This window comes from Penaeus monodon, chromosome 11 (assembly GCF_015228065.2).
Source record: "Penaeus monodon isolate SGIC_2016 chromosome 11, NSTDA_Pmon_1, whole genome shotgun sequence".
Classification (NCBI taxonomy): domain Eukaryota; kingdom Metazoa; phylum Arthropoda; class Malacostraca; order Decapoda; family Penaeidae; genus Penaeus; species Penaeus monodon.
Genome location: NC_051396.1, coordinates 2,823,991 through 2,846,490, shown reverse-complemented (window position 1 = coordinate 2,846,490; position 22,500 = coordinate 2,823,991). Strand labels below are relative to the sequence as shown.

General features: G+C 36.2%; 1 protein-coding gene across 1 annotated transcript in view; it reads right to left on the bottom strand.

The window, feature by feature from the left end:
- Positions 1-1,794: 1,794 nt before the first annotated feature.
- The window catches only part of LOC119578413 (integrin alpha-8-like), a 30,707-nt gene continuing 10,001 nt past the window's right edge, over positions 1,795-22,500 (bottom strand). The window contains exons 9-22 of the mRNA XM_037925999.1: positions 20,842-20,944; positions 19,471-19,562; positions 19,035-19,171; positions 17,320-17,477; positions 16,721-16,790; positions 15,331-15,403; positions 14,600-14,811; positions 14,101-14,332; positions 13,652-13,824; positions 12,500-12,665; positions 11,090-11,212; positions 6,881-7,117; positions 4,247-4,384; positions 1,795-1,910 (exon numbers count right to left, since the gene is read on the bottom strand). Coding sequence (XP_037781927.1) covers positions 1,821-1,910; positions 4,247-4,384; positions 6,881-7,117; positions 11,090-11,212; positions 12,500-12,665; positions 13,652-13,824; positions 14,101-14,332; positions 14,600-14,811; positions 15,331-15,403; positions 16,721-16,790; positions 17,320-17,477; positions 19,035-19,171; positions 19,471-19,562; positions 20,842-20,944 — 2,004 coding nt within the window. The 3' untranslated portion in view covers positions 1,795-1,820. The remainder of the gene's footprint in view (positions 1,911-4,246; positions 4,385-6,880; positions 7,118-11,089; positions 11,213-12,499; positions 12,666-13,651; positions 13,825-14,100; positions 14,333-14,599; positions 14,812-15,330; positions 15,404-16,720; positions 16,791-17,319; positions 17,478-19,034; positions 19,172-19,470; positions 19,563-20,841; positions 20,945-22,500) is intronic.

Here is a 22,500-nt window from a genome sequence, read left to right as displayed (position 1 = left end):
ATATAAACGCAGGGTGAGATATATATTAACACATATTAAGACAGATACAGTCAAATAAATGTATGTATAGACACATGGATAGGGACACATACATATACATACAGTACAAACAGAGATATATGAACCAATATACACATACAGGTATAGAGAGACAGATGGATACTCGTAAAGAGAAATATAGGGATATAGATTTACAGATCGAAATACACTTATAAGTACGTGAATGATATAGGAAGCTGGCTAACTTCCTATAAACCCGTGGGGTTTGGGGCATATATTGACATTTTAGACTGTTAGTATGCATGTACGTGTGTGTGTGTGTGCTTTAACGCATGTCTCTCTCCCTCTTTCTTTCTTTCTCTCTGTCTCTCTCTTTCTTTCTCTTTCGCTCTCTCTCTCTCTCTCTCTCTCTTTCCCTCCTCTCTCTCTCTCTCTCCTTTTCTCTCTCTCTCTCTCTCTCTCTCTCTATATTATTATTTAAATATATATATATATATTATTATATATAATATTTTAATATATTATATTTTATATATTATATTATAATATATAAAAATATATATATATTATATATATAATATATATTATTAATAATATATATATATATATTTTATATATATAAAATATATATATATATATATTACTATATATATATTATATATAAATATATAATATAAATATATATATTTAAATATATATATATATATACACACACACACCATATATATGAGAGGATATATATATTTTAGATATTCATATATATGTATATATCTATCTAAATATTCACATATATATTACATATTATGTACATATATATATATATTTTATATATATATATTTTATATATATATATTATATATATATAAAATATATATATATATATATATATATTTTGGTGTGGTGTTGTGTGGTGTGTGTGTGTGTGTGGTGTTGTGTGTACATATATATATATATATATAATATATTATATAAAATATTATATATATATATATATATATATATATAATAGTTTAAAAATAAATAATTTTTATAAAATGCATATGCGTACCCACGCACGCACGCACGCACGCACGCCCACGCACACACACAATATTATATATATATATATAATATATATATATATATATATATATATATAATGCATACATACATACATAAGCGCACGCACACACACACACACACACATATATGTATATAATATATATTTTATATTATATATATATATATAATATATAATATATATTAATATGTATATATATTATATGTACATACATATATAAATACATATAAATAAATATAATGTATATGTATAATACTTCATAACATAACATACACATACACACACACAACACACTCACACGCAATATATATATATATATATATATATATATATATATTATATATATATATATATATATATATAAAATATAAATTATATATTATATATATAAATATATTATATATTATATATATATTATATATATGATATATATATTATATATTATATATTATATATATTATTATATATATATATATATATATATATATATATATATATATATATATATATATATATATATATATATGTTGATGCTGACGTTAGGCGCTGTTAACATCGACGTTGATGGCAAGGCTGGCGTTGAAATGGATGTCATCGTAGATACTCTCTCTCTCTCTCTCTCTCTCTGTTTCTTTCTTTCTCTCTCTCTCTCCCTCTCTCTCTCTCTCTCTCTCTCTGTTTCTTCTTTCTCTCTCTCTCTCTCTCCTCTCTCTCTCTCTCTTCTGTTCTCTCTCTTCTCTCTCTCTCAGATACGTCTCCCCTACTCCATGTACTGCGTCCTACGTTTCTGACTCTGCTTCATCAACTCCCTTTGATCGTCATTCAGTCGCTTGCGCTTGAAGAACCCGAGCTGCGAGAGAAAATAATAATAATAATGAGAAAATAAGGATAGATAATGAGGAAATAATGATAATAGTGAGTAAATAGGAATGGATAATGAGGAAATAATGATAATAGGGAGTGAATAATAATAAGTAAATAAGACTATCTATCTATTTTACTGTTTATCTATCTGTATCTATCTCTGTCTATTTACCTACTTACCTAACTACCAACCTATGTACTAATCACTTTCAATAGATCTATCTATCTACCAGTCTAACTTTATTCACCTATCTATCTACCTGTCTATCTACTTGCTTAGTAATCTATCTATCCTTTCTATTCATCTACCTATCCACTTACATATCCATCCACATACTTATTCATCTAACCATCCACTTAGTATCTGTTTACTTATAAATCTATATATATATCAACTTTCTTATTAATCCATCTGTCCACTTTCTTATTCATCCGCCTGGCTACTTACAAATCCATGGACTTACTTAATTCATCCACTTATCCACTTTCTCGTTCATCCACCCGGCTACTTACGGACTTAGTTATTCATCCACTCTCGTTCCATCCACCCGGCTATTTACAAAATCCACTTTTTATTCATCTATCTATCCACTTATAAAATAAATCTCTTCATCTATCACTGAATCGAACAAAATCGACCTTATGTAGGATGGCGATAAGATCCTTAAGTTCCTTATTCATCCACTTATCCACTTTTTCATTCATCCACCTATCCACTTGCACGATTACTTCATTATTCATCCCCTATCCTCTCCTTAAATGTCTATCTATCCACTGTCTCGTTCATCACCTATCCACTTACACAGCCATTTACTTATTCATCTACCTATCCACTTTCTTATTCATTCACCTGTCCACTTTCTCATACATCCACCTATCATCTTCCATATTCATCCACCTATCCACTTTTCATTCATCCACCTATCCGCTTTTTTCCTCCACCCGCCTATCTACTCTCACTTATCCACTTGCTTGTCCATCTACCTATCTACTTCCTCTCTCATCTACCTATCCACTTATCCACTTCCATCCATCCTCCTACTTTACTATTATTCATTTATATATCCATCCGCCTATCCACTTTCTCCTCCATCCACTTCCATATCCATCTATCTATCCACCCACCTACCCACCTCCTCACTCATCCACTCCCACCTCCTCACTCATCCACCTCCCATCCTCCCACTCTCCCTCCCACTCCTCACTATCCACCTCCCCCTCACTCCCACCTCTCTCCATCCACCCCCCACTCACTCTCCACCTACCCACCTCCTCACTCATCCCCCCTCCTCACTCATCCACCTCACCCACTCTCATCTCCTCACCATCCACCCTCCCTCACTCATCCTACCATCCTCCCTCACTCTCACCTCCATCTCCACCACACCTCCTCCTCACTCATCCACCTACCCACCTCCTCACTCATCCACCTACCCACTTCCTCACTCATCCACCTACCCACCTCCTCACTCATCCACCTACCCACCTCCTCACTCATCCACCTACCCACTCCTCACTCATCCACCTACCCACCTCCTCACTCATCCACCTCCTCCTCACTCATCCACCTACCCACCTCCTCACTCATCCACCTCCCCTCCTCACTATCCCACCACCTCACTCATCCACTAACATCCTACTACACCTCCACTCAGCACCTACCACTTCCTCACTCATCCACTCTCCTCATCACCACCGACCCTCATCACACCTCCTCCCATCATCACGACGAGGCACACGCCGACCCGAACCGACCCTGTCAGATGGCGATGAGGACGAGTGAGGAGCACAGCGCGAAGACTGGCCACGAAGACTCGACAGCGACACTCTTCAGCTCGACTGGGGACCGGGAGATGGGGGAAGTGGGGAGGAGAGGGGAACAGGCGAGAGGGGAGGGTGGACAGGAGAGGGGAGGGAAGGGGGAAGGAGGGAGAGGAGAGGGAGAGGGGGGAGAGGGAGGAGGGGGAGGGGGAGTGGGGAGGGGAGGGAGGGGGGAGGGAAGAGAGGAGAGGGCGGAGGGATAGGAGGAGGGTAGAAGGGGGAGTGGGGAGGGGAGAGGAGGGAGAGGCGGGGGAGAAGGGCGTGGTTTTAGTTTTTTGGTCTTCGTTTTATCTTTCAATTATTCATTGTGTTTTCAAATTTCTGTACTTTTTATTTACTCATTATTATTTTTGTTTTTGTAGCTTTGTTTCGTACTCTCTTTCTCTCTCTCTCTCTCTCTCTCACACACACAATTTCTCTCCCTCTCATTCATTCTTTCTCTCTCTCTCTCATTCTTTCTCTCTCTCTCTCTCTCTCTCTCCCTTTCTCTCTCATACTCACCCTCTGCGCAATGAGCGTGACGTGCGTGTTGGCCGTGGACGCGTCGGGCCGTCCGTTGCCGCGCGAGACGGTGACATTGGCCTGACTGGTGGTAATGACGAGGGACGACTCGAGGGCCACCGACGTATAGCCTATTAACTGTTTTGAATTAGAGGGGGAGGGGGCGGTTTCATTATCTTGAGAAGTTATTTGAGAAAAAAGAGAGATTAATTATTCGGTGATTGGTTGATACCGTAGGGAAATGATAATTGCGGAATATGTGATGATTCAAGGGCTACCGACATAAAGACTATTAACTGTTTTGAATTAGAGGGGGGTGGGGCGGTTTTATTATCTTGGGAACTTAGTTTTTAGAAGAGAGGGATTAATTATTTGGTGGTTGATTGGTTCTTTTTTCTTTAAACGGTAGGTTCATGTCTGAGCCGCCGTGGTCATAGCATGATACTTAGTTTTTTCATGTTGTGAGCTTTTGGAGTGGTACGTGGTAGGTCCCAGTTCTTTCCACGGAGAGTGCGGTGGTACTTTTATTAACTTCTCTCTATTTTATCCGGGCTTGGACCAGCCTGACTGGGGCTGGCTTGCCCTCACAGTGGCTAGTAGGCAATCGAGGTGAAGTTCCTTGCCCAAGGGAACACGCGCGGCCGGTGACTGACCCTCGAACTCGATTTGCCGTTCGTGACAGTCTTGAGCCCGATGCTCTAACCATTCGGCCATCGCGGCCCCCATCTTGGAGTGAGTACGTGGTAGGGTCCCCAGTTCCTTTCCACGGAGAGTGCCGTTACCTTCTTTCTTTTTTTTTGAGGTAATCATTCTCTCTATTTTATCCGGGCTGTGGGACCAGCACTGACTTGGGCTGGCTTGGCACCATTGGTATAGCATCGAGGTGAATTCCTTGCCAAGGGGAACAACGCGCCGGCCGGTGACTCGAACCTCGAACTCAGATTGCCGTCGTGACAGTCTGGAGTGGTTGATTGGTAGGGAAATAATAATTGCGGAATATGTGATGACTCTGGGGCTACCGACGTATAGCCTATTAACTGTCTTGAATTAGAGGGAGAGGCAGTTTTATTATCTTGAGAAGTTATTTGAGAAAAAAGAGAGATTAATTATTCGGTGATTGGTTGATACCGTAGGGAAATGATAATTGCGGAATATGTGATGATTCAATGGGCTACCGACGTAAAGCCTTTTAACTGTTTTGAATTAGAGGGGATACAGTTCTGTTATATTGAGAAGTTATTTTAGAAGAGAGGGATTAATTAAGGGACTGTTTTGAATTAGTTGGGAGTGTTATTATCTCGAAAAGTTGGTTAGAAAATAAGATTCATTAAATCTTACTATAGGAAAAATGTGATGACTCTAGGGCTACCGACGTAAAGCCTATTAACTATTTAAATAAAAAGATTGACTGTTTTATTATCTTGGGAAGTTGGTTTGGAAAATGTGATTACTTATACTATACTATAGGATTTGATTATCATTATCATTATTATTGCGGAATATGTGATGGCTTACGGACTACAGACGTAAAGCCTATTAACTATTTAAATAAAAGGAGACACTGGTTTATTATCTTGAGAAGTTAGTTTCGAAAATGTGATTCTTATACCATACTATAGGATTTTCTTTATACATTTATTTTTTTTTCATTGCGGAATATGTGATAACTCAAGGACTACAGACGTAAAGCCTATTAACTATTTACATAAAATGAGAAACTGTTTTATTCTCTTTGGGAAGTTAGTTTAGAAAATGAGAGGTTAATAATTCGGTAACTGATTCATATGTTATGGCTCGAGGGTTACCGGCGCAAAGCCTATTAATTGCTTCAATCAAAGGGTAGATAATCTTATTATCTTGCGAGGATCGTTTAGAAAATGAGCGACTAATTATTCGATAATTAATTAGTACTATAGGAAAATAAGAACTGCGGAATATGTGATGACCCAAGGGCTACCGACGTAAAGCCTTTTAACTGTCTGAGGTATAGGAAAATCCATTTTATTTAAGTTAGTTTATCAAATGAGAGATTAATCATTAAAAAGTTGATTCATACTACGGGAAATTATTATTATTATTATTACGATGTGTATTTCGATATCCATTAAAATAATCAATTTCTTAAAAAAAAAAAAAAAAAAATCGCCAAACAAAATACCAAAACCAACCAACCAAATTAAAAAGAAAAGAAAAAAAGAAAGAAAAAGAGATCGACAAAAAGAAGAACACGAATAATAATAATAATAATAATACGATGAAGGAGAAGAAGAAGAACAACACGAAGAAGGAGGAGGAGGAGGAGAACACGAAGAATAAGAATAAGAAGAACGCGAAGAAGGAGGAAGAAAAAATGAGAAAGAAGAAAAAAGTAAAATAAGAAAAATAAAAATAAGAAAAAAAAATAAAAAAAATAAAAATAAAAATAAAAATAAAAATAAAAAAAAAAAAAAAGAAAAAGAAAAAGAAAAAGAAAAAAGAAAAAAATAAAAATAAAATAAAAATAAAAATAAAAATAAAAGAAAAAGAAAAAGAAGAAGAAGAAAAAGAACAAGAAGCAAAAGGAAGATATACTCCAGACACCTTAGGCCGGGATCCTCCTTACGAAACACGGTGTCCTTTCGCCACAACACGCACCTTGATTGTCGCGGTCGTGATGTATGTTGTGAACTGAAGATACACCGTCTCGTCGGGAAGGAGCGAAGTGACGTGGCATCTGTGGCGATACAAAGGGTGTTTCACGTCAGAGGCGCAGAAAGAGTTCGAGGAATAGGTCAGTGGGATGTTTGGCGGTTTGTCTCTGCCTGTCTCTCTGTCTCTGTGCCTCGTGTGTGTGTGTTTGTGTTGTGTGTGTGTGTGTGTGTGTGTGTGTGTGTGTGTGTGTGTTTGTGTGTTGTGTGTGTGTGTGTGTGTGTGTGTGTGTGTGTGTGTGTGTGTGGTGTGTGTGTGTGCGCGTGTGTGTGTGTGTGCGTGTGTGTGTGCGTGTGTGTGTGCGCGTGTGTGTGTGCGCGGTGTGTGTGTGCGCGTGTGTGTGTGCGCGTGTGTTTGTGCGCGTGGTGTGTGTGGTGGTGTGTGTGTGGTTGTGTGTGTGTGTGTGTGTGTGTGTGTGTGTGTGTGTGTGTGTGTGTGTGTGTTGTGTGTGTGTGTTGTGTGTTGTGTGTGTGTGTGTTGTGTGTTGTTGTTATGTATTATTTTATCATTTATAAGTATTATATTATATGTATATTATTATATGTATATGTAGTATTGTTATTTTTTATATTTTTTATTATACTATACTATCTATAAATCTATAATAACATATATATCTATATATACTATTATCTATATGTTATATGTATATCTCCTTTCTCTCTCTCTCTCGCCTTTCCTCTCGCTCACACACACACAAACACAAGAAACAAAATATGATAATATCTTCTACTATCTTCATCTGTTTTCTATCTATCATCTTTTATCTTCACTTAAAACGTATTCACAATCGAACGAACATCCCACACAGACATTGAGCTAACAGGAAGAAATATATCAGATTAAAAAAATATAATTCTACTGATAATGGCATTAGATGTTCAGTAATACCATTTTTTGATGCAAAAATCTGTATTTCAATAAAGGGAATAGAAATATGGATATTGGATAAAAGCACATAATGATAAAAAAATATATTTTATTATATTATCATATATCATGATGATATATATTAGTTACCTACAATTAATTATAATCAGTGAATATTATTTTATCATCTATTTTATGTTATTACTATTGTTATTTATATTATTATCATATTACTACATTATTGATTGTACTATTAAGCGAGTATGTCACCTAATATTTTCATAATTAGAATATTATTACGGTGCGTGTGCGTCGCTCTGTGGGGGAGTGGGGGGGGGGGGGGGGAGGGGTGTGGGGGGGGGGGGGGGGGGGGGGGGGGGGGTGGTGTGGTGTGTGTGTGGTGTGTGATGATTAGTAAGTGAGATGTATGATGTAGTGAAGTGGATATGAGATGTAGTGAGGTAGGATGTAAGGAGTGAGAAGGAGATAAGAATATGATAGAGATAAAGTAAGGAGAATGAGATATGAGATGAGAGATAGAATGATAGTAATGAGGACTCTTACCCGTTGTTTAAACGAGAGAGAGAAGAAAAGGGGTGGAGCAAGAGAGAGTGATGGGGATAGGTGTGTATAATGATTGTTTAGTTGGAATAGCGTGATGCGTGTAGCATGACAAGGAAGCATGGAGACAGATGGAGACGAACAGTAAAGAGATAGAGTAAGAGGAAGAGGAGAAGAGATAAGTAGATAGAGAGAGAGATGATCAGATTCTAGAAGATGGATGATGGGGTGAGGTCTCATGAATGATTCGGATGGTGGAGAGGAGATGTATTCAATAAAAGAGAGAAATGCGAGGAAAGTATGGATATGGATAGAAAGGGAGAAGAAAGAGAGCGAGGAGGGAGAAAAAAAAAAATAAAATAAGAATAAAGATGATATAGTAGATATCAGTGATGCCAAAAAAATAATTATTAGTTACGTACAAGGGAATAGAACAGGAAATAGAACTGAGTCAGTATGTATTAGTATTATAGTTATGTTGATATATAATAGACAAAATGACGAAATGACAAGAACGTACAGAAGAAAATATTTGATCAAACTAATATATCAATATTTTGATTAGACATGCGAGAGTGGATGTCACCATAATCATTAGATGTGAGAAGTAGAATAGATTAGCAGAATGGTGCGTTGGGGAGAGGAGGAGACGTGCGGGATGGAGAGAGAGATGAGTAGATAGTGGAGATGAGAGTGATGGGATGAGTGGGAGATGTGTGGTGAGGGAGGGAGTGAGAGGGAGTCGAGGGATTATGCAAAAAGAGAGTAGATGAGATATAATATACTATAATGAAGATATGAAAATAATAAATAAATATATAGAAATTTGAAAGTGGTAGGAGGTAGACGAGATAGTATAGAGAGTGTAACGAATGGAGATAATGTGAGGGGACAACTGGTAAAGATTGAGAAGATTGGAGGGAGTGGAGGGTGGGGTGTGTGGGTGAGTGCTACGTTCGTGTAGGAGTGCGTGAGAGAGTGAGTGTGAGTGAGAAGTAGGGATCGAAGGAGTAGCGTTAGAAGATTGAGAGGTCGTAGTGCGTAGATGAGAGTTTGCTGCGTCGTCCTGAGTCAGGGGAGAGAGCAACAGAGAGTATAAAGTAGAGAAGACAATGAGATAGAGTAGTAGTACGAAGTCATGAGAGAGAGGAAGTAGAGAGAGATATGAGTAGAGTGAAAGTACGACATATGTTGTAAGGAGTGTGCCGTAGTTGAGGGACGGAGTGGAGAGGGAGAGAGAGAGAGAGAGAGAGAGGAGGAGAGAACTGAGAGAGAGATGAGAGACGACTGGAGAGAGAGACGGAGATGGAGATGAAGAGATGAGTGGAGAGAGAGAGAGAGAGAGAGAAGAGAGAGAGAGAGAGAGAGAGAGAGAGAGAAGGAGAGAGAGAGAGAGAGAAGAGAGAGAGAGAGAGCAAAGAGAGAGAGAGGAGAGAGAGAGAGGAGAGAGAGAGAGAGAGAGAGAGAGAGAGAGAGAGAGAGAGAGAGAGAGAGAGGAGAAGAGAGGAGAAAGAGGAAGAGAAGAGAAAAGGAGAGGAGAGAGAGAGAGAGAGAGAGAGAGAGGAAGAGAGAGAGAGAAAGAGAGAGAGAGAGAAAGAGAGAGAGAGAGAGAGAAAGAGAGATAGAGAAAAAAAAGAAGGAATAGAAGAATATAAATAAATATTAGACAAACATAGATAAATGTTAATATAAAAAAACAACAAACAAGAATATAGATACACAGTAAATGAATAACATAAAATTAAAAAGATTATAAAAAAAATATTAACAAATAACATGAAATGAAAAAGATAAATAGATAATAGATAATAGATAAATAGATAATATATAAATAACATAAAATGAAAAAAGAAGAAATAAATAAATAATAAATAAATAATATAAAATAAAAAAGAAAAATATATATTTTTTTGATTCTGGTAATTTGTGGATCAATAAATTTTGCTTTTCATTATGACATTGCAATAAAATCAAGCGTGAATTTCTTCTTCTCTCCGTCCATCCTTTTCACGGATTGATATGCAAGGGATAAGAAAGAAAGAAAGAAAGAAAGAGAGAAAGAAAGAAAGAGAGAAAGAAAGAAAGAGAGAAAGAAAGAGAGAAAGAAGAAAGAAAGGAAAAGAAGAAAGAAAGAAAGAGAGAAAGAAGAAAGAAAGAAAGAGAGAAAGAAGAAAGAAAGAAAGAGAGAAAGAAGAAAGGAAAAAAAGAGAGAGAGAGAGAGAGAAAGAAAAAAAACTGCTTTATTAAAAGGACTGCATATACGGAAAAAAAAAAAAAATAAAAAAAAAAAAACAAACGCAAATGAAGAAAAATAAACATAAACACAAGTAAACAAAGAAACATTTCTCCGACAAACATACAGACGCACAAACACCTGCTCAAATTTCCAGACAAAACCTTCCTAACTCACACACAAACGCTAACAAACAAACAAACAAGACAAACAAACAAGACACACACACACACGCGCGCACACACACGCACACGCACACACAGTGCCCCTCTAAGCCCAAACCAACTAACAACCCCCTCCCCCCTCTCCCTCCCTCCCCTCCCCCCACCCTCCACCCTATCCACCCACCCTCACCCATTCACCCCCCTACCCTCCACCCTCCCCCACCCTCCCACCTCCCCTCTCCCCCACCCCACCCATCTACCCCCCTACCCAACCATCCTCATCCCCCCCCACCCCCTACCCCCACCTACACCCCTTCAAATACTCACATTAAAATTCCTCGGATTCACAGGAACGGAGGAGCAGGTGAGAGAAGGTGACATGACGGGATTCTCCACCAGGTACAGGAGAGGCAGGCCGTTGGGCGCTGCGAAGGGCACGCGGATCTCCATCTGAAGGCGCAGGAGGAGGGAACTCGATGAAGAGAAGTGAGGGAAGGGAGGGGAGGGGAGGGTGAGGGTGAGGGTGAGGAGGGGAGGGGAGGGTGAGGGTGAGGGTGAGGAGGGGGAGGAGGGGAGGGGGGGGGAGGGAAAAGGGGGGAGGAGGAGGAGGAGAGGGAGGAGAGGAGGAGAGGAGGAGGAGGAGGAGGAGGAGGAGAGGAGGAGGAGTAGGTATGCAGGAAGGAAGGAAGGAGGAATGGGTAATAACAGAAGGGAAGGAGAGATATTGATAACGGAAGGGTGTAGGAGAGGCGGATAACAGAAAAGGAAAATGGAATAGGTGACAACGAAAGGAGAGATAACGATAGGAGAGGCGAAAGGAAAAGATAAGATTGATAACGAAAAGGAATACAATAGAGCGAAAAAAAAAAAAAAAAAAAAAAAAAAAAAAAAAAAAAAAAAAAAAATATATATATATATATATATATATATATATATATATATATATATATATATATATATATATATATAAACAGATAAATAAAACAAGAATAAATGATCAGCAAGAAGTCATAGTGACTTTTCATTTATCTTTACTCTGATTTTTACATAATTTACAATTTAACAACAAATTAAACAGAAAGGTAACTTAAATTTAAAAAAAAACAGAAACGTTAACAGCAATCTATTTTGAGTTCCTTAGCGGCCAACAGAGGCCACTGGCCCTTGCACCTTGTGATTCTTATTAACAACACAAAACAAATAAACAACAATCTACCTTGTTTATCATAAACCAACAACAGCAACAAATAACAAAACAAATAAACAACAATCTATTTCGTGTACCTTAGCGGCCTTGTTGATTATTAACCTACACCCGCCTCAAATGATCAATAATCTTTTTCGTGTACCTTAGCGGCCCTAAGAGGCGACGGGGCCTTGTTTCTTGTGTTAAATATTAACAAAACAAAGCAAATTTTCAATCTAACTTATTAATTATCAATCGACCTTGTTAATTATTAATCAACAACACCAACAACAAATGATGAACACTGTATTCCGGTGTACCTCAGCGGCCAAGAGAGGCAACGGGCCCCCTGTATCTTGTGTTTCTTATAAATCAACAACGCAAAACAAACAAACAATCTAACTTATTAACTATCAATCGACCTTGTTAATTATTAATCAACAACACCAACAACAAATGATGAACACTAATTGCTAATTGTTAATTATTAATTTGCTAATTATTAATCAACAACACCAACAACAAATGATGAACACTGTATTCCGTTGTACCTCAGCGGCCAAGAGAGGCGACGGGCCCCTGTTGGTGACGCTGAAGCGGTGGGTTGTCTCCGGCCCGAGCTGCGTCCGGTTGATGGCCGCCTGAGACACGTTCACTATTTCCCGAAGGCTGAGGGTTTCGTTAATCCGGGCTTCCACGTTGTCCGGGGATGAGACTCTGCGGTTTGGGGGGAAGGGAATGAGGAAATGGGGGAGATAGGAGGGAAGAGAGAGGGAGGGATTATAGAAGTGAGGGAAAGAAAGGGAGAGAGAGAAAAAGAGGGGAGGATAAAAAAGGAGAGAGAAAGAGAACAAGATTAAAAGGGGGAAGAAGAAAAAAAAATCAAAATCGAAGGAAGAGGGACGAAGAGAGAGAGAAAGACAATGGAAAAAAAATCATCTTCTATCACCCATTGATACAAACTAGCCATTTTTTTCAGTAGTAAAAAAGATCACTAGTGAAAAGGCACACGATATATATATATATATATATATATATATATATATATATATATATATATATAGATAGATATATATATAATACATATATATATATGTATATGGTATATATAATATACTATCTATCTATCTATCGATCTATCTGATCTATGCGATGATAATATATAGATATAGAGATAATATATATATATTAGATATATAAATAGATAGATATAGAGATAATATAGTATAGATATAGATATATAATAGAGATAATATAAGATATATATATGATATGATATATATAGTAGTATATATAATATGTATATATGATATAATATATAATTAATATAGATAGATATATATTATATATGATATGAATAATATATATAGATATATATATATATATATATATATATATAGATATGAGATAATATATATATATACATATATATAATATATATATATAAAATATATATATACATATATTATAATATATATAAAATATATATATATATATATATATATATATATATATAATATATATATATATATATATCAATAATATATTATTATACTAATATATAAATAATATACATATATATATATATATATGTATATATATATATATATATACACACATATATATAATTATATTATATCTATCTATCTATCTATATAATTTATATTTACACACATTTCCTCTTTTTTCAATCAGAAACTCACCCCTCAGTGTACAGGTCGACGCGAGACACCACAGGCACGTTAATGGCGAAGGCATTGTCTCTCTCATTCCTGTCGGGGATTTCACTGGCAGCCACAAAGCTCAGGTTGAGGTGACGCTCCTCGTAGACAAGCAAGGTCAGAGGGTTATACTCGAAGTGGAAGAGCATGCTGACCTGTGAGCACATTAGGGAATCAGGCGAAACTTAAACAGTGCAAGTAGATTTCGAATTTTTGAAGTAGAAGAAAAATTAAAGCAAATTTTTTTTTTTTTGTATTTAGTCATATGTATCTTAGAACGCTTATCTTGTGTATTTTACGTTTATAGTATATGTCATTATTAGTTTAAAAAATACAGACAAGCAGAATTAAATACAAACAAACAAACAAACACACACACACACAGACACACACACACACACACACACCTCTCTCTACCAAGAAAACCCTACCATAAGATTCTTTGCGAGTTCATTATACGTGCAGATCTGCTTGGCCCGAGTCCTCTCGGATACGTAGAGCGACTCGCGACACTTGGGGAGGAAGCGAGAGCCGGATACGTGCGAGAATGTGAGGACGGAAGGATACGTGGCTTCGAGGGTGACCGAGTAGGCCGTCGCTTGGAGGACCTGAAGCACTACCTCGATCTCCACGCTTCCCTCCTGCACCATCAGCTCCTTGTGCCTTTGTCGTGGAGGGGGGGAAGGGAGGATTAGTGTGGAGAGGTGGGCCAAGGGGAGGATGGTGATGATGTTTTATGTATTTATATATATATCTTTCTCTTTATTTTCCTTTCTCTCTCTCTCTCTCTCTCTCTCTCTCTCTCTCTGTGTATGTGTGTGTGTGTGTGTGTGCTTGTATACATGCGTGAGTACGTGCGCGCGTGTACGCATGCGAGTGTACATACGTGTGTGCGTGTCCACACCGCACTCCCCGTACCGATCACCCTACCTAGATTCGAGTACGAGGTCGGGCTTCGAGTAACAGGCGGTGATATCCTCGCACTCCAGCCTCGCTCGGGCCTCGAACACCGGGGGACTCAGGAGGTCGAGGATGCTGGGGACGTCCCTGCGCTCCGGGGGAAGGCGCTGAGGCCCGCTGACGGGGGCGAGGCTGACGTTGGCGCGGACCAGGAGCGGGACGTCCAGGCGGGGCCGACCTTCCTAGAGTGTGGGTGTGGGGGGGGGGATGGGTAGAGTCACAAATCTAGTTCTAATTAATTCCCTTTATTTTATTCTTTTATTACTACTACTATTATTATTATTATTATTTGATAGAGTGATTTAGACACGCTCGCACACACGTCTTGACTGGGTTGCTATACCCTGTGGCGCTGGGTACATGTTCCCTGTGGCTTTCCCTTGTGAAAACTGGTTATACATTAGTTTCTCCAAAAAGTAAAGTCATCACGGAGTAAATTCTTTTGTTTAAATTGATTTACGTGATTTTATTTGATTTCTTTTTTCCCTAAATTTTCGGGAGAAAATTTCCCCCCCCCCCTCGCTCGTTAATACCGATGTTATCATTAACATTATATATTTATTACTAATTCATATTTATTTATCCATATTCATTTCCTCATATCCATCATCTATCTTTATCTACTCACATCAATTACTTACACCTACATATATTTATCACTATCATTATCACGTCAACCCAATGCAACAGTCGCAACTTACCTTCACGTAAGCTACTTTGGACAACGTAAGCATGTTATCAGCAACGCTCCTTACATCATGCGTTACGACCAACCTGAGGGGAAAAATATAGCATTTACGATGGTAGAAAAACCCACAATGAAAAAAAGGGGGGGGTATAGCAATAACGATGGTAGAAAAATTTAAATGAACAAAATAGATTTATTGAAAACGAGACTATAGTTTCGAAATCCACGTGGATTCCATCTTCAGTATCGAAAAGGAAGAGCGTTTTATCATTCAGTATTTACGATATTGTTCAGTGCTTTGGGGTTTGAATGGTTTGTAGAATATAGTATGCTATGAATATCATTAAATATGAATATGATAGATATTGTTCAATGGTTTGGGTTTAGATATAAGATGATATGAATTTGATTAAATGTGAATATAATAGATATTATACGATACTCTTCAATGGTTTGGCTTTAAATGGTTATAAATATATGATATAAATTTGATTAAATTTTATGAATATAATAGATATACGATATTGTTCAATAGTTTGGTTGATAAAGAAAGAATGTTATGGACACAAAGGGATTTAGGAAAATAATAAGCAATAAAAAAATCATTATATCTTGGCTTCTCATTTCTCGTATTATCATTCTTCTTTCTTTTCTTCTGTTCCTTTCTTCTAGAAAAAAAAGGAAGGAACAGAAAAGAAAAGAAAAGAAAAGAAAAGAAAAGAAAAGAAAAGAAAAGAAAAGAAAAGAAAAGAAAAGAAAAGAAAAAGAAAAGAAAAGAAAAAAGGAAAGAAAAGGAAAAAGGAAAGAAAAGGAAAAAGGAAAGAAAAGAAAAGGAAAAAGAAAGCAAAAACACACACAAAGATGCCTTATCAAGACGCCAAGACGAGAGAGAGAGAGAGAGAGAGAGAGAGAGAGAGAGAGAGAGAGAGAGAGAGAGAGAGAGAGAGAGAGAGAGAGAGAGAGAGAGAGTAAAGAAAAACCAACGAAAACTTACTTAGAAAGTCTTATGCTACAGTATTTTTTATTTATTTATTTTTTATTATTATTTTTTTCAAGTGCCCTGTCCCACAAGGACGTTGGCGATCATGATCATGGATTTCCAAGATTTTCTTGGCAATTTAGAGCGGTGGTTTGCCGTTGCCTTCCGCCCGGTGTTTTTATCGAGTCACCATCTCTATTTACCCGGTTCTGGGACCGGCACTGACTTGGGCTGGCTTGACCACCCAGTGGCTAGGTAGGCAAAGAAGAAGAAGAAATAGAAGAAGAAGAAGAAGAAGAAGAAGAAGAAGAAGAAGAAGAAGAAGAAGAAATGTATATATATATATATATATATATATATATATATATATATATATATATATATATATATATGAATATAAAAATACTTAGAAAGAGATACTGACCGATAATCGCCACCGTCCATGAAGGCAAATCTCCTGTACTTCGAATCCAGATCGAACGAGAAGACCATCGCTGCGGGAGGTTGACGAACGTGATAAACAAAAATAATAATGATGGTGATAATGATTGTACTATCGACAACAATAATAATATGATAATGAGCAAAAACAACAATAATGATGGTGATAATGATAGTAATAACGACAGCAATAGTAATTAATATTATAATAATGATAATGATGATAATTTTAGTGACAGTAATAACAGCAACAATAATAATAATCATTAATGTTATATTAACGATAACAATTGTGATAATGATAATGATGGTGATGATTTAAATGGGGATAATGATAGTGACAGTAATAAAAAAAAAAAAAAAAATATATAATTAATATTATAATAATAACAGTAATGATAATGGTGATGATGATATTGACAGTAATAACAACAAAAATAGTGATAATAATTAATATTATATTTAAAAAACAAAACAATATTCTTCAGGACAATGTTTAAAATTATTATCATTATTATTATTATTATTTTATTTTTTTTTTTTTTTATGATACATTTATTTTTTTTTTTTCTGAAAACTTACGTAAACTCTGCGACACGTTTTTGGTCCTGTGCTGCATGTTGACGGTAATGTTGAAGCATGCGACATCTTGGCCCCCAACGTTGCATAGCTTGTTGCCCATTGAGATGACTCTCGGTTCGACCTCGATGGTGCCCTCCAGATTCACCACAGGGGCAGTTCTGGATGACAGGAGGGAGGGAGGGAGGGAGGGAAGGTGGGGTTAGTGGCTTGCTATGGTACGGTATGTGTGGTCTTTATCTCTCTTTTTTTTCTCTCTCTCTCTCACTCTCTCTCTCTCTTATCCAAAATTCTTGAAAAATATGCAGCAAATCAACTGACGAGTTTCCTGGAGGCCAATAAATTATTACTAAAACACAACATCGTTTTAGAAATAGGTTATCTACTGAAACAATTTCACTACAAATTACCGATGAAATTTATAACAGACAAAAATCAGGTAAATTTGCTCACATTATGCGACCTTCCTAAGGCTTTTGATAGTGTCAACCATGAAATTCTCCTTAACAAATTAATAAATCATAATATTAATACCTTTTGGTTTAAAAGTTATTTGAATACAAGGACCCAATCGGTAAAAATAAAAAATGGCATGTCATCAAAACAACAAGTACCTTTTAGTGTTCCGCAAGGATCTATTTTAGGTCCGATCCTATTTACAATTTTCATAAATGATTTATCAACAATAGCCCATAACTGCCTTCTAGTGCAGTACGCCGATGGTTCAGTTTCTTCATAGTGACTCAGTAAACGGCTTAAATACGTTAATAAGAAACACTCAACATACTTTTACACAAGCAAAATTATATTTTGACACAAATGGCCTTAAACTAAACCCACATAAAACTCAATGTATATTCATTGGTAGTCGGCAGAACATAGCTAGAATTCCCAATGATACAACCAGAGAATTTGAAGGCTGCTCTATCGAACACTTCAGTGAACAATCTAGTACACTTAGACAGATTCATGACATTTGAGCCACACGTTGACAAAATAGACAGGAAAGTAGAGGGTACCTTGGTATATCTTAATCACATAAGAAATCAAATCGCAACTGAAACTAGAATCATGGTTGTGCGAACTCTACTTCTAAGCATAATTAACTATTGTTCAAACATTTGGGGTTCAACTAAAAAACCCAGATGCAAAAAGTGCAAAAATTACAAAACTTTGCTGCCATAGCATTAGGTAATATCAGTAAACTTGATCACATCACCCCACATATCAAAAAACTGAAATGGTCCATTCTAAATGCAGCTATGACACATGTGTATTCATTTACAAACTCATTCATGGAAATTGTCCAAAATGGTTAATGCCCTTGCAAACTGTAGGGAACACATCAGGTGTCCAGACATGTCAAGGAAATTCTCTTTTTGTCAAATGGAAATACGTGGACCCAAGTTATGGAACATGCTACCAGATAACATAAGAGACATTAACAGCTTATGTAATTTTAAAACGAAATTAAAAGAACACCTCTTAAATACGCAAATGTTAATATAAATGTATTTATGTAAAGAATAACCATTGTAATTTAATGGAATACAGTGTTTTGACTTTGACTCTCTCTCTCTCTCACTCTCTCTTGCGCTCTCCCTTGTGCTCTCTCGCTCTCTTGTGCCCTCTCGCTCTCGCTCTTTCTCTTTCTCATTCTCTCTCTCTGTCTCTCTCTCTCCCCCTTCCCCCCTCTCTCAAAACCGCAGCGTCCTCACCGGATGAAGACAGCTGTGTCCGATTCCGGTGCGCCGATGATCAAGTCGGGATGGCTGTTGTTGTCGACGTCTATGCCACCGTCGATGCTGAAGCCGAAGCTGCGAATTCCGGCCGAGAATTGGGACGCGGTGATTTTCTGTGGATTATCGCCTTTGATTATAATTATCTTATTCATTTATTTATTTTTATTCTATGAGATAATTTAATTTAGTAACTCATTTTAACTAATATGCGAGTGAACATTATATAAATATATAAACAACACACACGCACGCACGCGCACACACACACACACACACACACACACACACACACACACACACACACACACACACCACACACACACACACACACACGCACACGCACACGCACACGCACACGCACACACACACATAACAACCTGCTAGGCTTATGCATCGGCCAGAATCCTTTTACCTGCGTGTGTTCAGTCCGCAGGCCGTTCCCTCCGCCGTTGTAGATGTAGACGACGCCTCCCTCGTCGCTAAAGGGAGCCCCGACCGCCACGTCTGTTGCGGGGGGTGATTTCCTTTAGTTTTGGAAATGAAAGAGAGATTGAGAAGAGAAGAGAAGAGAAGAGAAGGGAAGGGAGGGGAGAGGAAGGAGAAGGATGGAAGGAGAAGAGAAGAGAAGAGAAGGGAAGGGAGGGGAGGGGAGAGGAAGGAGAAGGATGGAAGGAGAAGAGAAGAGAAGAGAAGGGAAGGGAGGGGAGGGGAGAGGAAGGAGAAGGATGGAAGGAGAAGAGAAGAGAAAAGAAGGGAGGGGGAAAGGATGGAAGGAGGGAGGGAGGAGGGAGAGAGAAAGAGGAGAGAGAGAGAGAAGAGAGGCGAGAGAGAGGAGAGAGAGGGGAGAGAGAGAGAGAGAGAGGAGAGGAGAGAGAAAAGAAGGAGAGAGAGAAAGGGGAAGAGATAGAGAGAGATAGAGAAAAGGGAGAGAGAGAGGGAGAGAGGGGAGAGAGAGAGAGGAAGAGAGAAAAGAGAAAAGAGAGAAGAAAAAGAAAAAGAAAAGAGAAAAAGAAAGAGAGAGAAAGAGAGAAAGAGAGAGAGAGAGAGATAAAAGAGAGGAGAGAGAGAGAAGAGAGAAAAGAGAGAGAGAGAGAGAGAGAGAAGAAAGAGAGAAAGAGAAAAAGAAGAGAAAGAAGAGAAAGAGAGAAGAAAAGAGAAAGAGAGAGAGGAGAGAGGGGGTAAGAAAGAGAGAGAGAGAGAAAGAGAGAAAAAAGAAGAAAAAAGAGAGAGAAAGAGAGAGAAGAGAGAAAAGAAGAGAGGGGAAAGAGAGAGAAGGAGAGAAGGGGAAGAGAGAGAGAGAAAAGAGAGGGAGAGAGCGAGAGAGCGAGCGAGCGAGCAGGAAATGTCTTCTCGGTGTCTACCTAACTCTCTAAAGTACTGCAAACTACTACCCTGATTGGCAATAAAGACAGTAACAAAATATTAGGAATAATCATAGTAATAAACACAATCAGTCCAAATATTTAGTAATTTTTTCTATAGTGTTATAGTTAGTCTGCTAATATCACAAACACTATATTTTTTCTGTAGTGAAGATACAATACATTTTAGTTTATATAACGCGTTTAAAGTTTACGTAGCACAGTCACACGCACACGGACACCACACACACACACACACAAAGAAAGAAAGAGAGATAAAATCATCACAGGATGCAGAATCACTGAGCACAAAAAAAGACATGAGTGTGTTAACGTGTAATTACCCTAACTACACGAAGGAAAGGATAAAGATAAGAACGCGATAAGAACGAGACAGGCATACCCTTCCAGCCAGGTCTTACCATCATAGCCATCCTGATTGAGGTCCCCGGGACAGCTGACCGTGTGACCAAATCGACCCCAAGGCTCTTTACCGACGAGCACCGACCTCGGTCTTTTGGACACCTGGAGAAAACAGAACGAGGAAAATGACCACTTACATGTATAGGGTTTGCCGGCGAACGTGTGTATTTGGGGGGGGGGGGGGGTGAAGATGTAGGGTTAGCTGTCGCCGAGTCTGATTGTTGGTTCCAGGGCAGTTCCTGGAATTTAGCGTTTGTGGGGAACGATATTTTGCGAGTCGTACACACATATATGAATTTTCTGGCCTTATATAAAATATACATGTACGTACGTACGTACGTACATACATACATGCATACATACATAAATACACACACACACACACACACACACACACCCCAAAAACCACACACACCCCATATATATATATATATAGTAAAATATATATATAGATATAAATAATACATATATGTATGGATACATACATACCCAAAATACATACAACACACAATCAATACAATATAAATATATATAATAATATATATAATATATAATAATAATAAAATTTTAAAATATATAAAATATATATTATAAAAATATAATATAATATAAAATTATATAGTATATATATATATATAGTAATATATATATAATATATATGATATATAATAATGTATACATACATACATACATAAATATATATTTAAAGATATTATAAAATATTTACCAAATAATATAAAATATAATATATATATTAATAGATATATATATATAGATAAAAAAATAAATTTGATAATATTACAATATATTATTTTATATTACATATATATTATAATATATATATAATTCTTATTAATATTATAAATATATAATAATTAAATATATAATATATACATATATTATATAATATACAATATTATTTATATATACTATATATTAAAATAATAACATAATATTATATTTTTATAAAATTATATATCAGATATATAAATAGAATTATTATATATATACATAATATATTATATATATATAAAATATAATTATTATAATTACATAAATTTTATAAATAATACAATCTTTAAAATATATATACATTACTTATACTTATACATATATAATATATTAAAATACATATAATTATATAATATAATATTATTAATATATCAATATATATACTATAATATACATATATATATATAAATATATTATATATATAATATAATATATACATAAAAATAAAATAATATTATATAATATATAATTAATATTATATATACATATATAATTATTTATATATATATTATAATATATTGATATACATATAATATCTACATATTATACATATTATATATTATAATATATATATATATATTAATAAATATTTTATTTTATATAATATATATATATTATAACATATATTTTTATTATATATATATCATATATATTTAATATATATTATAATTTTTACTATATCTTAAAATTTATATACCTATATATATATATAAAACATATATATATATATATATTACATATATATATATATATAACCCTATAATATTTTATATATATATCTTTTAATATTATTTTACCCCTAACTGATATTTTTTTAGTTCATATTTTATAGTACTATATATATATATATCTAGATATATATTATA